At 34.9% G+C, this 19,712-nt stretch overlaps 1 protein-coding gene across 1 annotated transcript; it reads right to left on the reverse strand.

Moving 5' to 3' along the window:
* Positions 1–1,480: 1,480 nt before the first annotated feature.
* On the reverse strand, positions 1,481–19,495 carry LOC125787735 (mucin-2-like). Its single transcript, XM_049472380.1, has 9 exons — positions 19,268–19,495; positions 18,421–18,473; positions 16,510–18,299; positions 12,713–12,774; positions 11,576–11,628; positions 9,787–11,454; positions 5,140–5,143; positions 4,295–4,347; positions 1,481–4,173 (listed from the first exon to the last, which is right to left on the reverse strand). Exons 2-9 carry the CDS (start codon positions 18,452–18,454, stop codon positions 2,306–2,308), a joined length of 5,532 nt encoding a protein of 1,843 aa, XP_049328337.1. The 5' UTR covers positions 18,455–18,473; positions 19,268–19,495; the 3' UTR covers positions 1,481–2,305.
* Positions 19,496–19,712: the final 217 nt, after the last annotated feature.

A 19,712-nucleotide genomic window follows, 5' to 3' on the forward strand; every position in this document is an offset into this window, starting at 1 on the left:
TGTCCTTCAAATGTCCAGAACATTGTTCTTTAAATGTGGAAAGTGCTGCTATTTAGTGAAGAAATGTGTAATTTGTTGTGTTTGGGCATTTTGGAGAAACAATTTGATATTTCTATTAAAATCTTGGCAATAATACAACACAGAAGTACTGTTCAAAGTCTGCACACTTAATTATGTCTTATTGCAAAATCATATGATACTAACATTTGAAATTACAAGTATATGAATAAGGGTTAAAATTTCCCCAGTGCCCCAGTGCCTGATTATTTACCTTGCTGAAGACGCAAGTTTAATAGAAAGTTTGTATTTAAAGTCATCACACTTATGAAGTCTGTAAGTCAGTTTTATATAAAACAGGTAGAAGCTCCGATCCACCAATTACAGATGAGAGGCAGAGGCTGAGGACACAATTCCACCAGTTACACAAGGCGAGAGTCAGAAGATGAATTCTCTGTGCTGTATCATTGCAAAAAGTTTAACACAAATAACGGGATACATCAAGTTTAACATGTTGGTGAGTTAGTTAGAGGGTTAATGATTAGTCGATAATGAAAATTAAAGTTGACTAGGATTTTATATAGCCAGATACCAAAATGAATAAAATATGCCTGGATCAGCTCCAATCTCGGAATCAGACATCTTTAACCCTATTGTGGGACACAATCTGGATAAACTCTGTTAGGTAATTACAGCAGGTTATATCTACCAAAATTGTAACAATTGATTCATACAGATTACAGCTCTGTCACATATTATCAGTTCAGGATGTATTGACTAAATCAGCAATGCTTTCCTTATATCCTGCAGTAAACGCTTAGCTTGTTGTAGAACAATATAAATGTGTCCAAGACAGTGTTTCCTCCGTTATTGATGCAGGAATCAAAATCTTATCAAGATTAAATTATGCTGTTGATGTTGTAAATTATAAATTTTACAATGTTGTTTCTATTTCATAGTTTTCATAATTGAATAAACTATGGATTACTTTCCCTTTTCATTCTATATTGTTCACTATTATAAGTACAGTTCTCTGAGGATTTACTCAGAGCTGAAAATATTCTTCAGATTGAAGCAAAAGTGATACAACACTTTTTTTTCAACACTTACATTTTGATACTCGAAGTGTTTTATGATAAAAAAATTAATAAATTCATTATAAAACCATAGTTTTAATAGTGATCATATTTACATGACAAACACATTATGTTCATTGCAAGTTAATTTTTAATATCAATGTATCAGTGTTTACTTTACAATAAACGTTTAAGGTTGCAAAAATGTTGAAATAATGTTTCATTAAAGTGTAAAAGTGCATGTTTTTATGTCATGAATAATCAAAGATAAATTTCCATATGAAGATCAATAAACTCTACTTTTGGAGAATGTCTGGTTAGATCAGTCAATGTTATGCTTTTCATGCATGTTGCATAAGTGACAATTAAAAGAAGATTCCATAAATGAAAGGGCAACGTGTTCCAACTCACTGTGTTGCATTTTAAACTTTAATTTATTAAATATTTCATACAATAAAACAATTAAACAAGTGACTTAACATTGTGTTTGCTAAAGCATCAATAGCTACAATAAAGTTTAATGCATTGCTTTATCAGAAAAACTACAGTAGCTACAGACAAAACATTCAAAATATAAATAAATAAATTACATGATCCATGAGTATGTTTTAAAAGTAATGGTGATACAAATGGTTATATGAGTGATGCCATAAAAAAAAAAATCAGAATCTAAAAAAGACCAATCTTGTAAAGGAGATGTGAGACTTATTTAATCCCTTAAAAAACAATGTTTATTTTATGGCATTAGTAATAATCATTTGTATCACCATTTTTTTCACATGTTGTAAAGTGTATGCTTCAGATTCAGTTACACAGCTAACTGTGAACAATTAATACATCAGTAAATAATTAAGTAAATTAAGTAAAACATAAAAGACAACAAGTTAGAGCTTATATGTTTATATAAGCTATATACTGTAATTTCTTACTGTAGTTTGAAAACAATAAACTAGTAAAGTGCTTTAAATAAATAAATATATTAGCGTAATACTTGTGAAACAAATTAATCAGATCATTAGATCAGGAAAATTGCCACTTGGGAATACTGGACAGTTTCTTTCGCTTTTTTTTTAATTGCGTGTATTGATGATATCATCATATTAACCAAAATTAATATATGTGTTTTTAATTGACTTCTGCCCATATAGTCCAGCCCTATGGATTCTAACATGTACATATAACCTTATAACCAGCGTACTGTGTACTGCATATTGCTTTGATCCTAGCTTAATTTAATAGCTCAGTACATGTGAAATAATGACAAGAAACACAGCCATTAGTAGTCCTGCCCTGCAGCTTATTTCACTGGAGTTTGCTGCTGTGGTGATTGTGGTGGAGCGTGTGGTTGTGGTGGAACGTGTGGTTGTGGTGGTAGCGGCAGTGCTGGTTGGTGTTCTGGTGGTGCTTGCAGTGGTTGTTGGTACACTACTAGTAGTAGTAGTAGAAGTAGAGGTTGTTGTTGTAACAGGAACTACTGCTGCAGTCACTGTACTTGCAGGGCTGGTTGCTTGGGTAGATGTTGAAGCTGGTGAAGTTGTGGTGGTCACGGTAGCAGCTGCTGTAGTAGAATCAGAGGTTGCACCAGTAGTAGATGTGGTGCCTGTAATTGCACTAGATGTAGATACTGTTTGAACAGGTGTAGAAGCACTGGAAGATGCTCCAGCTGTTGTTGTGGAAGTAGCAGCAGTAGTAGAGTCTGAGACAGCAGCAGCAGTACTGGTAGATGCCCCAGCTGTTGATGTTGAAGCAGCAGTAGTACTGGTAGATGCTCCAGCTGTTGGTGTTGAAGCAGCAGCAGCAGCAGTAGAGTCAGAGGTAGCAGCAGCAGTACTGGTAGATGCTCCAGCTGTTGGTGTTACAGTAGCAGCAGTAGTGGAGTCAGAGGATGCTGCGGCAGCAGTACTAGTAGATGCTCCAGCTGTTGATGTTGAAGCAGCAGCAGCAGTACTGGTAGATACCCCAGCTGTTGATGTTGAAGCAGAAGCAGCAGCAGTAGTAGAGTCGGAGGTAGCAGCAGCAGTACTGGTAGATGCTCCATCTGTTGGTGTTGAAGTAGCAGCAGTAGTAGTAGAATCAGAGGAAGCAGCAGCAGTACTGGTAGATGCTCCAGCTGTTGATGTTGAAGCAGCAGCAGCAGTAGTAGAGACAGAAGCAACAGCAGCAGTACTGGTAGATGCTCCAGCTGTTGGTGTTAAAGTAGCAGCAGTAGTGGAGTCAGAGGATGCTGCTGCAGCAGTACTAGTAGATGCTCCAGCTGTTGTTGTGGAAGTAGCAGCAGTAGTAGAGTCAGAGGCTACAGCAGCAGTACTGGTAGATGCTCCAGCTGTTGATGTTGAAGCAGCAGCAGTAGTAGTAGAGTCAGAGGAAGCAACAGCAGCAGTACTGGTAGATGCTCCAGCTGTTGATGTTGAAGTAGCAGCAGTAGTAGTAGAGTCAGAGGAAGCAACAGCAGCAGTACTGGTAGATGCTCCAGCTGTTGATGTTGAAGCAGCAGCAGCAGTACTGGTAGATACCCCAGCTGTTGATGTTGAAGCAGAAGCAGCAGCAGTAGTAGAGTCGGAGGTAGCAGCAGCAGTACTGGTAGATGCTCCAGCTGTTGGTGTTGAAGTAGCAGCAGTAGTTGAATCAAAGGAAGTGGCTGCTGGTGTTTGAATGGTTACTGGTGTAGGTACTGTTGTAGGTACTGTTGTAGGTACTGTTGTTTCCACTGTTGTAGATACTGTTGTAGGCACTGATGTAGGTACTGTTGTTTCCACTGTTGTAGGTACTGTTGTAGATACTGTTGTAGGCACTGATGTAGGTACTGTTGTAGGTACTGTTGTAGGTACTGTTGTAGGAACTGTTGTTTCCACTGTTGTAGGAACTGTTGTAGGTGATGTTGTAGGAACTGTTGTTTCCACTGTTGTAGGAACTGTTGTTTCCACTGTTGTAGGAACTGTTGTAGGTGATGTTGTAGGCACTGTTGTAGGTGATGTTGTTGGCACTGTTGTAGGTACTGTTGAGGTTTGAGTTTCTGTTGTTGTAGCTGCAGTCGTCACAGTAGTTGATGTTTCTGCAGTGCTATTTGTAGTTTGGGCAGCAGTGGCTGTGAATTGACCTCCTGGTGGGGAAATTACAGATTTTTAATGATTAAAAATCCATTTTTTAATAATTAAAATATCTTAAACTGTTTAAAAAGTTTATATTCGTAAAAGTTTGTATGTCTTTTGCATTGTGCTTACCAAGTAGGAGAAACACCAACACCAGCATTGCCATAAGTGTTTCCTTTAGAGATCTGCAGATATAAAAGAAAAAAAGCATTCAGAAACAGTTCAGTTCATTTTTAGTGAACTGTTCACACAGTGATTAAAAGCACCATACAACATGATATAATGTGGTTCAAATTTGTCTATTTTAAATAGGAAAAAATAAATAATACTTTGAATATTTTTTGGAGCTCAGCTGTTTTCCTTAGTGTTTTGTACAAATGCTCAAATTCTTAAATTTTGAGTTTTTGGAAGAAAACTATGTTACAATATTTAATTTGAATGATTTAATTATTCTTTACAGATGAAAACAACAAGCAGGTTATGGGTAATTACTGATATCCTGATATCTAATTATCTAATGACTTTACTGATAGAATTTTCTATTACAGTGAAAATGTAAATCTTAGGAAATTTTAAATCTAAAGATTGATGCATGTCAGCAGAAACAAAATGAAATAAAATAAAATAAAAAAACATGAAAATTGTAGTGATGTTAGTTTTTGTCTTATCCAGTCTAAATGTTACATATTTATAACATTGATCTTGTAATTTCTTAGATGTTTTAATAAGATGTATTTTACAAAATTAACCATTTTGTCACTTTAAATTATTTTGTTAATACATTTATGATTAAAATATTAAAATACTTAGAACATGTGCAAAAATATGAAAAAAAAAACATTACAGTGATCGTGGTGTTTTTTTGTCTTATCCAGTCTGAAGCTAACACAGTTACAATACTGATCTTAGACAACTTAAATTGATCATATAGACAATTATTGATCAATTATCTATTTTGAACAAAAGGTTTCACTTACCGAACTTGAAAGATGTGGAAACTTCAAACTAATATGAAAAATCTGCCACTTGATCCTCCTGCTGCTGATGTTGAGTCTTGATCTTCAGAGATTAGAGCAGTTTCTGGATCTTCTGCTGTAGTTGAGGTTGAGGTTGAGGTTGAGGTTGAAGTTGAAGTAGCTGATGCTGAAACTCCTGCAGGAGCTTTTTATACACATGAGAATCTGCGTTTATCAGAACACACCCATTTATTCTTCAGTGTGTGATGTTGAGCAACAGCAGGTGAGACATGTCACAGTCTCTCTGCTTACGTCCTCATCTCATATGTTCTGGGAGGGACCAGCTCAGAAACAAAGAGCTGTTCCATCACTCTCATCAAGAACACGGGAAAAAGCTATTTTTACTGTCATGGGTGTCATCCTCTCCGTCACATTTTACTACTACTGATGTATGTAATTCATAATTCAAATTCAAGACACGCCTCTGTTTTACTGAGTCACTGTTTACCTCAAAACTTTCCTTTTTTATACAATGATATAAATGTATATGATATAACTTAAGTTTAGTACTAAGTTTATCTGATATCTTTATTTGTTTATTTGATATGTACAGGAAAGATAAAATAGAATTATATAATATATAGAATTATATAATAAGAATGTATTTTGTCTTGCTTTCACAATTGTTTTATGCTTATTCCACAAATGCGCTATCCTGATCATATTACGAATATTAATTGTTTAAGTAATAATTAATTATTTGTTGGAAATTGTCATATAAAACATTAAAACCTCACTCCACCCCTACTGTAAAAATATCAAACAGCATTATGTAATTGGTTTTAAGACTATGTTGTTATTTGCATCTATAACAACATATATCAAAACTGTATTTGAAACAGTTAGGCATTAAATTGAATATTCAGCCTAATCTTGGAATAAACAGCATTTTGAAGGAACATTTTCCACTGAAAAAAAAAATTAAAATTAATACTTAAAAATCTGATTCCTTAGCTAAAATCCAAATAGATAGATAGATAGATAGATAGATAGGTGTTGTTATTAACATGTTATTGCTATGGTAACATTACTGTTTTTATTATTATTATATAATTACCTTGATATTCAATAATTTAACATATTACTAGGTTTTATTACCGTATCATTGTCACAGTATTATTCTAATTTTGTTATTACCATGTTATCACTAGTGTTATTACATTCTAATACCATTCATTATGACGCTGTTAGACGCATCATTGCAATTGTCATGTCATTGTCATGTTTTATTACATTGTTATAACTATTGCTTTTATTTTTATGCTATAACATATATAAAATATCTTATTACAGTGTTAGATGGGTAGAAAAAAGTATTTGTTCAGTTGTACTGAGAGGGATATTTAAAAAAGGGCTTGACAGTGAAAAACCGGTTCCAGAGGGTTAAAAAGGTGGTGGAAACTTGATACTGAGGAAACAGTTGCTCATTATAAGTCGATGGGGAATTTATATTTGGTGGAATATCGTTGATATTTTAAAACATATGACTCTTAATATAACGTCACAGCTGCTGTGCCAAATACACAACCCAGACTGATTTAATAGAAGGCTTGTGGTTCTCCCTCGGGTAAAACAGAGCATTTGCATGATATTTGCATGAAATGGCTCCAGTTTCTAGCTTTCTCTATCTTTGCTTCAAATCAATATAAACAACTAAACATTGGATTTAAATGTCCTTCAAATGTCCAGAACATTGTTCTTTAAATGTGGAAAGTGCTGCTATTTAGTGAAGAAATGTGTAATTTGTTGTGTTTGGGCATTTTGGAGAAACAATTTGATATTTCTATTAAAATCTTTGCAATAATACAACACAGAAGTACTGTTCAAAGTCTGCACACTTAATTATGTCTTATTGCAAAATCATATGATACTAACATTTGAAATTACAAGTATATGAATAAGGGTTAAAATTTCCCCAGTGCCCCAGTGCCTGATTATTTACCTTGCTGAAGACGCAAGTTTAATAGAAAGTTTGTATTTAAAGTCATCACACTTATGAAGTCTGTAAGTCAGTTTTATATAAAACAGGTAGAAGCTCCGATCCACCAATTACAGATGAGAGGCAGAGGCTGAGGACACAATTCCACCAGTTACACAAGGCGAGAGTCAGAAGATGAATTCTCTGTGCTGTATCATTGCAAAAAGTTTAACACAAATAACGGGATACATCAAGTTTAACATGTTGGTGAGTTAGTTAGAGGGTTAATGATTAGTCGATAATGAAAATTAAAGTTGACTAGGATTTTATATAGCCAGATACCAAAATGAATAAAATATGCCTGGATCAGCTCCAATCTCGGAATCAGACATCTTTAACCCTATTGTGGGACACAATCTGGATAAACTCTGTCACATATTATCAGTTCAGGATGTATTGACTAAATCAGCAATGCTTTCCTTATATCCTGCAGTAAACGCTTAGCTTGTTGTAGAACAATATAAATGTGTCCAAGACAGTGTTTCCTCCGTTATTGATGCAGGAATCAAAATCTTATCAAGATTAAATTATGCTGTTGATGTTGTAAATTATAAATTTTACAATGTTGTTTCTATTTCATAGTTTTCATAATTTAATAAACTATGGATTACTTTCCCTGTCACATCCTGGTCTCGTCTCGTGTCTGTGTGTCTTCCCCACGTGACCTGTGCTCCTCTGTGTCTCCCGTCTCAGTACTTTTCCACCTGTTTCTCATTTGTTGCTCCGACCCTTCCCCAGGTGTTTCTAATTATAGTGTTTCCTGTTTCTTTAAATAGCCCTCCACTGCCACTTTGTCTCCGTCGGTCTTTGCACCTTCCCCTGTTGTTTTGTCTCTCTGTTGTTTCACCGCGTTTCATAGCCCAAGTCCTTGCTCTGTGTTTACCTCTGTTTATCTCGTGTATATTTCTGGTTTCCTGTTTATTTCCATTGTTTTCTCCTTTGCCCTGCTTAGTTTAGTTCCCCTTGTCTAGTTTGGTTTCTTGTTTAGCTCTATGTTCCCTGTATATAACCTTAGTCATTTGTTTCTCGTTTATTTCTTGTTTTCACTTTTATAGTTTATTTCCTTATTTATTTTCTAGTTTATTTCCCTTATATATATATATATATATATTCCCTGTTTGTTTATTATTATCATCGCTTGTTTGTTATTGGTTATTTGTGTTTCTTTGTTTCATGTTTACTTGTTCCTCGTTTCCTTGTTTCTTTGTTATTTATTTAATAAATTATTTATTTATTTCGCCCTTACCTGCACTTGTGTCCACTTTCCTCGTCACCCTGCCTGGGTCACCCCCATTTCCGTGACATTCCCTTTTCATTCTATATTGTTCACTATTATAAGTACAGTTCTCTGAGGATTTACTCAGAGCTGAAAATAATCTTCAGATTGAAGCAAAAGTGACACAACACTTTTTTTTCAACACTTACATTTTGATACTCGAAGTGTTTTATGATAAAAAAAATAATAAATTCATTATAAAACCATAGTTTTAATAGTGATCATATTTACATGACAAACACATTATGTTCATTGCAAGTTAATTTTTAATATCAATGTATCAGTGTTTACTTTACAATAAACGTTTAAGGTTGCAAAAATGATGAAATAATGTTTCATTAAAGTGTAAAAGTGCATGTTTTTATGTCATGAATAATCAAAGATAAATTTCCATATGAAGATCAATAAACTCTACTTTTGGAGAATGTCTGGTTAGATCAGTCAATGTTATGCTTTTCATGCATGTTGCATAAGTGACAATTAAAAGAAGATTCCATAAATGAAAGGGCAACGTGTTCCAACTCACTGTGTTGCATTTTAAACTTTAATTTATTAAATATTTCATACAATAAAACAATTAAACAAGTGACTTAACATTGTGTTTGCTAAAGCATCAATAGCTACAATAAAGTTTAATGCATTGCTTTATCAGGAAAAACTAAAGTAACTACAGACAAAACATTCAAAAGATAAATAAATAAATTACATGATCCATGAGTATGTTTTAAAAGTAATGGTGATACAAATGGTTATATGAGTGATGCCATAAAAAAAAAATCAGAATCTAAAAAAGAACAATCTTGTAAAGGAGATGTGAGACTTATTTAATCCCTTAAAAAACAATGTTTATTTTATGGCATTAGTAATAATCATTTGTATCACCATTTTTTTCACATGTTGTAAAGTGTATGCTTCAGATTCAGTTACACAGCTAACTGTGAACAATTAATACATCAGTAAATAATTAAGTAAATTAAGTAAAACATAAAAGACAACAAGTTAGAGCTTATATGTTTATATAAGCTATATACTGTAATTTCTTACTGTAGTGTGAAAACAATAAACTAGTAAAGTGCTTTAAATAAATAAATATATTAGCGTAATACTTGTGAAACAAATTAATCAGATCATTAGATCAGGAAAATTGGCACTTGGGAATACTGGACAGTTTCTTTCGCTTTTTTTTAATTGCGTGTATTGATGATATCATCATATTAACCAAAATTAATATATGTGTTTTTAATTGACTTCTGCCCATATAGTCCAGCCCTATGGTTTCTAACATGTACATATAACCTTATAACCAGCGTACTGTGTACTGCATATTGCTTTGATCCTAGCTTAATTTAATAGCTCAGTACATGTGAAATAATGACAAGAAACACAGCCATTAGTAGTCCTGCCCTGCAGCTTATTTCACTGGAGTTTGCTGCTGTGGTGATTGTGGTGGAGCGTGTGGTTGTGGTGGAGCGTGTGGTTGTGGTGGTAGCAGCAGTGCTGGTTGGTGTTCTGGTGGTGCTTGTAGTGGTTGTTGGTACACTAGTAGTAGTAGTAGAAATAGAGGTTGTTGTTGTAACAGGAACTACTGCTGCAGTCACTGTACTTGCAGGGCTGGTTGCTTGGGTAGATGTTGAAGCTGGTGAAGTTGTGGTGGTCACGGTAGCAGCTGCTGTAGTAGAATCAGAGGTTGCACCAGTAGTAGACGTGGTGCCTGTAATTGCACTAGATGTAGATACTGTTTGAACAGGTGTAGAAGCACTGGAAGATGCTCCAGCTGTTGTTGTGGAAGTAGCAGCAGTAGTAGAGTCAGAGGCAGCAGCAGCAGTACTGGTAGATGCCCCAGCTGTTGATGTTGAAGCAGCAGTAGTACTGGTAGATGCTCCAGCTGTTGGTGTTGAAGCAGCAGCAGCAGCAGCAGTAGTAGAGTCAGAGGTAGCAGCAGCAGTACTGGTAGATGCTCCAGCTGTTGGTGTTAAAGTAGCAGCAGTAGTGGAGTCAGAGGATGCTGCGGCAGCAGTACTGGTAGATGCTCCAGCTGTTGATGTTGAAGCAGCAGCAGCAGTAGTAGAATCAGAGGAAGCAGCAGCAGTACTGGTAGATGCTCCAGCTGTTGATGTTGAAGCAGCAGCAGCAGTAGTAGAGACAGAAGCAACAGCAGCAGTACTGGTAGATGCTCCAGCTGTTGGTGTTAAAGTAGCAGCAGTAGTGGAGTCAGAGGATGCTGCTGCAGCAGTACTAGTAGATGCTCCAGCTGTTGGTGTGGAAGTAGCAGCAGTAGTAGAGTCGGAGGTAGCAGCAGCAGTACTGGTAGATGCTCCAGCTGTTGGTGTTGAAGTAGCAGCAGTAGTAGTAGAGTCAGAGGTAGCAACAGCAGCAGTACTAGTAGATGCTCCAGCTGTTGATGTTGAAGCAGCAGCAGCAGTACTGGTAGATACCCCAGCTGTTGATGTTGAAGCAGAAGCAGCAGCAGTAGTAGAGTCGGAGGTAGCAGCAGCAGTACTGGTAGATGCTCCAGCTGTTGGTGTTGAAGTAGCAGCAGTAGTTGAATCAAAGGAAGTGGCTGCTGGTGTTTGAATGGTTACTGTTGTAGGTACTGTTGTAGGTACTGTTGTAGGCACTGTTGTAGGTACTGTTGTAGATACTGTTGTAGGAACTGTTGTTTCCACTGTTGTAGGAACTGTTGTAGGTGATGTTGTAGGCACTGTTGTAGGTACTGTTGTTTCCACTGTTGTAGGTACTGTTGTAGATACTGTTGTAGGTACTGTTGTTTCCACTGTTGTAGGTACTGTTGTAGATACTGTTGTAGGCACTGATGTAGGTACTGTTGTAGGTACTGTTGTAGATACTGTTGTAGGAACTGTTGTTTCCACTGTTGTAGGAACTGTTGTAGGTGATGTTGTAGGCACTGTTGTAGGTACTGTTGAGGTTTGAGTTTCTGTTGTTGTAGCTGCAGTCGTCACAGTAGTTGATGTTTCTGCAGTGCTATTTGTAGTTTGGGCAGCAGTGGCTGTGAATTGACCTCCTGGTGGGGAAATTACAGATTTTTAATGATTAAAAATCCATTTTTTAATAATTAAAATATCTTAAACTGTTTAAAAAGTTTATATTCGTAAAAGTTTGTATGTCTTTTGCATTGTGCTTACCAAGTAGGAGAAACACCAACACCAGCATTGCCATAAGTGTTTCCTTTAGAGATCTGCAGATATAAAAGAAAAAAAGCATTCAGAAACAGTTCAGTTCATTTTTAGTGAACTGTTCACACAGTGATTAAAAGCACCATACAACATGATATAATGTGGTTCAAATTTGTCTATTTTAAATAGGAAAAAAATAAATAATACTTTGAATATTTTTTGGAGCTCAGCTGTTTTCCTTAGTGTTTTGTACAAATGCTCAAATTCTTAAATTTTGAGTTTTTGGAAGAAAACTATGTTACAATATTTAATTTGAATGATTTAATAATTCTTTACAGATGAAAACAACAAGCAGGTTATGGGTAATTACTGATATCCTGATATCTAATTATCTAATGACTTTACTGATAGAATTTTCTATTACAGTGAAAATGTAAATCTTAGGAAATTTTAAATCTAAAGATTGATGCATGTCAGCAGAAACAAAATGAAATAAAATAAAATAAAAAAACATGAAAATTGTAGTGATGTTAGTTTTTGTCTTATCCAGTCTAAATGTTACATATTTATAACATTGATCTTGTAATTTCTTAGATGTTTTAATAAGATGTATTTTACAAAATTAACCATTTTGTCACTTTAAATTATTTTGTTAATAAATTTATGATTAAAATATTAAAATACTTAGAACATGTGCAAAAATATGAAAAAAAAAACATTACAGTGATCGTGGTGTTTTTTTGTCTTATCCAGTCTGAAGCTAACACAGTTACAATACTGATCTTAGACAACTTAAATTGATCATATAGACAATTATTGATCAATTATCTATTTTGAACAAAAGGTTTCACTTACCGAACTTGAAAGATGTGGAAACTTCAAACTAATATGAAAAATCTGCCACTTGATCCTCCTGCTGCTGATGTTGAGTCTTGATCTTCAGAGATTAGAGCAGTTTCTGGATCTTCTGCTGTAGTTGAGGTTGTAGTTGAGGTTGAGGTTGAAGTTGAAGTAGCTGATGCTGAAACTCCTGCAGGAGCTTTTTATACACATGAGAATCTGCGTTTATCAGAACACACCCATTTATTCTTCAGTGTGTGATGTTGAGCAACAGCAGGTGAGACATGTCACAGTCTCTCTGCTTACGTCCTCATCTCATACGTTCTGGGAGGGACCAGCTCAGAAACAAAGAGCTGTTCCATCACTCTCTTCAAGAACACGGGAAAAAGCTATTTTTACTGTCATGGGTGTCATCCTCTCCGTCACATTTTACTACTACTGATGTATGTAATTCATAATTCAAATTCAAGACACGCCTCTGTTTTACTGAGTCACTGTTTACCTCAAAACTTTCCTTTTTTATACAATGATATAAATGTATATGATATAACTTAAGTTTAGTACTAAGTTTATCTGATATCTTTATTTGTTTATTTGATATGTACAGGAAAGATAAAATAGAATTATATAATATATAGAATTATATAATAAGAATGTATTTTGTCTTGCTTTCACAATTGTTTTATGCTTATTCCACAAATGCGCTATCCTGATCATATTACGAATATTAATTGTTTAAGTAATAATTAATTATTTGTTGGAAATTGTCATATAAAACATTAAAACCTCACTCCACCCCTACTGTAAAAATATCAAACAGCATTATGTAATTGGTTTTAAGACTATGTTGTTATTTGCATCTATAACAACATATATCAAAACTGTATTTGAAACAGTTAGGCATTAAATTGAATATTCAGCCTAATCTTGGAATAAACAGCATTTTGAAGGAACATTTTCCACTGAAAAAAAAAAATTAAAATTAATACTTAAAAATCTGATTCCTTAGCTAAAATCCAAATAGATAGATAGATAGATAGATAGATAGATAGATAGATAGATAGATAGATAGATAGATAGATAGATAGATAGATAGATAGATAGATAGATAGGTGTTGTTATTAACATGTTATTGCTATGGTAACATTACTGTTTTTATTATTATTATATAATTACCTTGATATTCAATAATTTAACATATTACTAGGTTTTATTACCGTATCATTGTCACAGTATTATTCTAATTTTGTTATTACCATGTTATCACTAGTGTTATTACATTCTAATACCATTCATTATGACGCTGTTAGACGCATCATTGCAATTGTCATGTCATTGTCATGTTTTATTACATTGTTATAACTATTGCTTTTATTTTTATGCTATAACATATATAAAATATCTTATTACAGTGGTAGATGGGTAGAAAAAAGTATTTGTTCAGTTGTACTGAGAGGGATATTTAAAAAAGGGCTTGACAGTGAAAAACCGGTTCCAGAGGGTTAAAAAGGTGGTGGAAACTTGATACTGAGGAAACAGTTGCTCATTATAAGTCGATGGGGAATTTATATTGGGTGGAATATCGTTGATATTTTAAAACATATGACTCTTAATATAACGTCACAGCTGCTGTGCCAAATACACAACCCAGACTGATTTAATAGAAGGCTTGTGGTTCTCCCTCGGGTAAAACAGAGCATTTGCATGATATTTGCATGAAATGGCTCCAGTTTCTAGCTTTCTCTATCTTTGCTTCAAATCAATATAAACAACTAAACATTGGATTTAAATGTCCTTCAAATGTCCAGAACATTGTTCTTTAAATGTGGAAAGTGCTGCTATTTAGTGAAGAAATGTGTAATTTGTTGTGTTTGGGCATTTTGGAGAAACAATTTGATATTTCTATTAAAATCTTGGCAATAATACAACACAGAAGTACTGTTCAAAGTCTGCACACTTAATTATGTCTTATTGCAAAATCATATGATACTAACATTTGAAATTACAAGTATATGAATAAGGGTTAAAATTTCCCCAGTGCCCCAGTGCCTGATTATTTACCTTGCTGAAGAAGCAAGTTTAATAGAAAGTTTGTATTTAAAGTCATCACACTTATGAAGTCTGTAAGTCAGTTTTATATAAAACAGGTAGAAGCTCCGATCCACCAATTACAGATGAGAGGCAGAGGCTGAGGACACAATTCCACCAGTTACACAAGGCGAGAGTCAGAAGATGAATTCTCTGTGCTGTATCATTGCAAAAAGTTTAACACAAATAACGGGATACATCAAGTTTAACATGTTGGTGAGTTAGTTAGAGGGTTAATGATTAGTCGATAATGAAAATTAAAGTTGACTAGGATTTTATATAGCCAGATACCAAAATGAATAAAATATGCCTGGATCAGCTCCAATCTCGGAATCAGACATCTTTAACCCTATTGTGGGACACAATCTGGATAAACTCTGTTAGGTAATTACAGCAGGTTATATCTACCAAAATTGTAACAATTGATTCATACAGATTACAGCTCTGTCACATATTATCAGTTCAGGATGTATTGACTAAATCAGCAATGCTTTCCTTATATCCTGCAGTAAACGCTTAGCTTGTTGTAGAACAATATAAATGTGTCCAAGACAGTGTTTCCTCCGTTATTGATGCAGGAATCAAAATCTTATCAAGATTAAATTATGCTGTTGATGTTGTAAATTATAAATTTTACAATGTTGTTTCTATTTCATAGTTTTCATAATTGAATAAACTATGGATTACTTTCCCTTTTCATTCTATATTGTTCACTATTATAAGTACAGTTCTCTGAGGATTTACTCAGAGCTGAAAATAATCTTCAGATTGAAGCAAAAGTGACACAACCCTTTTTTTTCAACACTTACATTTTGATACTCGAAGTGTTTTATGATAAAAAAATTAATAAATTCATTATAAAACCATAGTTTTAATAGTGATCATATTTACATGACAAACACATTATGTTCATTGCAAGTTAATTTTTAATATCAATGTATCAGTGTTTACTTTACAATAAACGTTTAAGGTTGCAAAAATGTTGAAATAATGTTTCATTAAAGTGTAAAAGTGCATGTTTTTATGTCATGAATAATCAAAGATAAATTTCCATATGAAGATCAATAAACTCTACTTTTGGAGAATGTCTGGTTAGATCAGTCAATGTTATGCTTTTCATGCATGTTGCATAAGTGACAATTAAAAGAAGATTCCATAAATGAAAGGGCAACGTGTTCCAACTCACTGTGTTGCATTTTAAACTTTAATTTATTAAATATTTCATACAATAAAACAATTAAACAAGTGACTTAACATTGTGTTTGCTAAAGCATCAATAGCTACAATAAAGTTTAATGCATTGCTTTATCAGGAAAAACTACAGTAACTACAGACAAAACATTCAAAATATAAATAAATAAATTACATGATCCATGAGTATGTTTTAAAAGTAATGGTGATACAAATGGTTATATGAGTGATGCCATAAAAAAAAAATCAGAATCTAAAAAAGAACAATCTTGTAAAGGAGATGTGAGACTTATTTAATCCCTTAAAAAACAATGTTTATTTTATGGCATTAGTAATAATCATTTGTATCACCATTTTTTTTCACATGTTGTAAAGTGTATGCTTCAGATTCAGTTACACAGCTAACTGTGAACAATTAATACATCAGTAAATAATTAAGTAAATTAAGTAAAACATAAAAGACAACAAGTTAGAGCTTATATGTTTATATAAGCTATATACTGTACTTTCTTACTGTAGTGTGAAAACAATAAACTAGTAAAGTGCTTTAAATAAATAAATATATTAGCATAATACTTGTGAAACAAATTAATCAGATCATTAGATCAGGAAAATTGGCACTTGGGAATACTGGACAGTTTCTTTCGCTTTTTTTTTAATTGCGTGTATTGATGATATCATCATATTAACCAAAATTAATATATGTGTTTTTAATTGACTTCTGCCCATATAGTCCAGTCCTATGGATTCTAACATGTACATATAACCTTATAACCAGCGTACTGTGTACTGCATATTTGATCCTTTGATCCTAACTTAATTTAATAGCTCAGTACATGTGAAATAATGACAAGAAACACAGCCATTAGTAGTCCTGCTCTGCAGCTTATTTCACTGGAGTTTCCTGCTGTGGTGATTGTGGTGGAGCGTGTGGTTGTGGTGGAACGTGTGGTTGTGGTGGTAGCAGCAGTGCTGGTTGGTGTTCTGGTGGTGCTTGCAGTGGTTGTTGGTACACTAGTAGTAGTAGTAGTAGAAGTAGAGGTTGTTGTTGTAACAGGAACTACTGCTGCAGTCACTGTACTTGCAGGGCTGGTTGCTTGGGTAGATGTTGAAGCTGGTGAAGTTGTGGTGGTCACGGTAGCAGCTGCTGTAGTAGAATCAGAGGTTGCACCAGTAGTAGATGTGGTGCCTGTAATTGCACTAGATGTAGATACTGTTTGAACAGGTGTAGAAGCACTGGAAGATGCTCCAGCTGTTGTTGTGGAAGTAGCAGCAGTAGTAGAGTCAGAGGCAGCAGCAGCAGTACTGGTAGATGCCCCAGCTGTTGATGTTGAAGCAGCAGTAGTACTGGTAGATGCTCCAGCTGTTGGTGTTGAAGCAGCAGCAGCAGCAGCAGTAGTAGAGTCAGAGGTAGCAGCAGCAGTACTGGTAGATGCTCCAGCTGTTGGTGTTAAAGTAGCAGCAGTAGTGGAGTCAGAGGATGCTGCGGCAGCAGTACTAGTAGATGCTCCAGCTGTTGATGTTGAAGCAGCAGCAGTAGTAATAGAATCAGAGGAAGCAGCAGCAGTACTGGTAGATGCTCCAGCTGTTGGTGTTAAAGTAGCAGCAGTAGTGGAGTCAGAGGATGCTGCGGCAGCAGTACTAGTAGATGCTCCAGCTGTTGATGTTGAAGCAGCAGCAGCAGTAGTAGAATCAGAGGAAGCAGCAGCAGTACTGGTAGATGCTCCAGCTGTTGATGTTGAAGCAGCAGCAGCAGTAGTAGAGACAGAAGCAACAGCAGCAGTACTGGTAGATGCTTCAGCTGTTGGTGTTAAAGTAGCAGCAGTAGTGGAGTCAGAGGATGCTGCTGCAGCAGTACTAGTAGATGCTCCAGCTGTTGGTGTGGAAGTAGCAGCAGTAGTAGTAGAGTCAGAGGAAGCAACAGCAGCAGTACTAGTAGATGCTCCAGCTGTTGATGTTGAAGCAGCAGCAGCAGTACTGGTAGATACCCCAGCTGTTGATGTTGAAGCAGAAGCAGCAGCAGTAGTAGAGTCGGAGGTAGCAGCAGCAGTACTGGTAGATGCTCCAGCTGTTGGTGTTGAAGTAGCAGCAGTAGTAGTAGAGTCAGAGGAAGCAACAGCAGCAGTACTGGTAGATGCTCCAGCTGTTGGTGTTGAAGTAGCAGCAGTAGTTGAATCAAAGGAAGTGGCTGCTGGTGTTTGAATGGTTACTGTTGTAGGTACTGTTGTAGGCACTGTTGTAGGTACTGTTGTAGGCACTGTTGTTTCCACTGTTGTAGGTACTGTTGTAGGCACTGTTGTAGGTACTGTTGTAGGAACTGTTGTAGGAACTGTTGTTTCCACTGTTGTAGGAACTGTTGTTTCCACTGTTGTAGGAACTGTTGTAGGTGATGTTGTAGGTACTGTTGTAGGTACTGTTGTAGGAACTGTTGTTTCCACTGTTGTAGGAACTGTTGTAGGTGATGTTGTAGGCACTGTTGTAGGTACTGTTGTTGGCACTGTTGTAGGTACTGTTGAAGTTTGAGTTTCTGTTGTTGTAGCTGCAGTCGTCACAGTAGTTGATGTTTCTGCAGTGCTATTTGTAGTTTGGGCAGCAGTGGCTGCGAATTGACCTCCTGGTGGGGAAATTACAGATTTTTAATGATTAAAAATCCATTTTTTAATAATTAAAATATCTTAAACTGTTTAAAAAGTTTATATTCGTAAAAGTTTGTATGTCTTTTGCATTGTGCTTACCAAGTAGGAGAAACACCAACACCAGCATTGCCATAAGTGTTTCCTTTAGAGATCTGCAGATATAAAAGAAAAAAAGCATTCAGAAACAGTTCAGTTCATTTTTAGTGAACTGTTCACACAGTGATTAAAAGCACCATACAACATGATATAATGTGGTTCAAATTTGTCTATTTTAAATAGGAAAAAATAAATAATACTTTGAATATTTTTTGGAGCTCAGCTGTTTTCCTTAGTGTTTTGTACAAATGCTCAAATTCTTAAATTTTGAGTTTTTGGAAGAAAACTATGTTACAATATTTAATTTGAATGATTTAATAATTCTTTACAGATGAAAACAACAAGCAGGTTATGGGTAATTACTGATATCCTGATATCTAATTATCTAATGACTTTACTGATAGAATTTTCTATTACAGTGAAAATGTAAATCTTAGGAAATTTTAAATCTAAAGATTGATGCATGTCAGCAGAAACAAAATGAAATAAAATAAAATAAAAAAACATGAAAATTGTAGTGATGTTAGTTTTTGTCTTATCCAGTCTAAATGTTACATATTTATAACATTGATCTTGTAATTTCTTAGATGTTTTAATAAGATGTATTTTACAAAATTAACCATTTTGTCACTTTAAATTATTTTGTTAATAAATTTATGATTAAAATATTAAAATACTTAGAACATGTGCAAAAATATGAAAAAAAAAAAACATTACAGTGATCGTGGTGTTTTTTTGTCTTATCCAGTCTGAAGCTAACACAGTTACAATACTGATCTTAGACAACTTAAATTGATCATATAGACAATTATTGATCAATTATCTATTTTGAACAAAAGGTTTCACTTACCGAACTTGAAAGATGTGGAAACTTCAAACTAATATGAAAAATCTGCCACTTGATCCTCCTGCTGCTGATGTTGAGTCTTGATCTTCAGAGATTAGAGCAGTTTCTGGATCTTCTGCTGTAGTTGAGGTTGTAGTTGAGGTTGAGGTTGAAGTTGAAGTAGCTGATGCTGAAACTCCTGCAGGAGCTTTTTATACACATGAGAATCTGCGTTTATCAGAACACACCCATTTATTCTTCAGTGTGTGATGTTGAGCAACAGCAGGTGAGACATGTCACAGTCTCTCTGCTTACGTCCTCATCTCATACGTTCTGGGAGGGACCAGCTCAGAAACAAAGAGCTGTTCCATCACTTTCATCAAGAACACGGGAAAAAGCTATTTTTACTGTCATGGGTGTCATCCTCTCCGTCACATTTTACTACTACTGATGTATGTAATTCATAATT

The sequence above is a fragment of the Astyanax mexicanus genome, chromosome 25, assembly GCF_023375975.1.
Source record: "Astyanax mexicanus isolate ESR-SI-001 chromosome 25, AstMex3_surface, whole genome shotgun sequence".
Lineage (NCBI taxonomy): Eukaryota > Metazoa > Chordata > Actinopteri > Characiformes > Acestrorhamphidae > Astyanax > Astyanax mexicanus.

Bases quoted from the DNA above. Each gene is read 5' to 3' on its own strand.
- LOC125787735 (XM_049472380.1), bottom strand. From the start codon at position 18,454: ATGGCAATGCTGGTGTTGGTGTTTCTCCTACTTG. The intron at 12,775-16,509 runs TAAATTAAGTTA...GTGTTCTTGAAG, and splicing joins TTTCACATGTACTGAGCTAT to AGAGTGATGGAACAGCTCTT. The intron at 4,174-4,294 runs GTAAGCACAATG...TTTCCCCACCAG, and splicing joins GTTGGTGTTTCTCCTACTTG to GAGGTCAATTCACAGCCACT.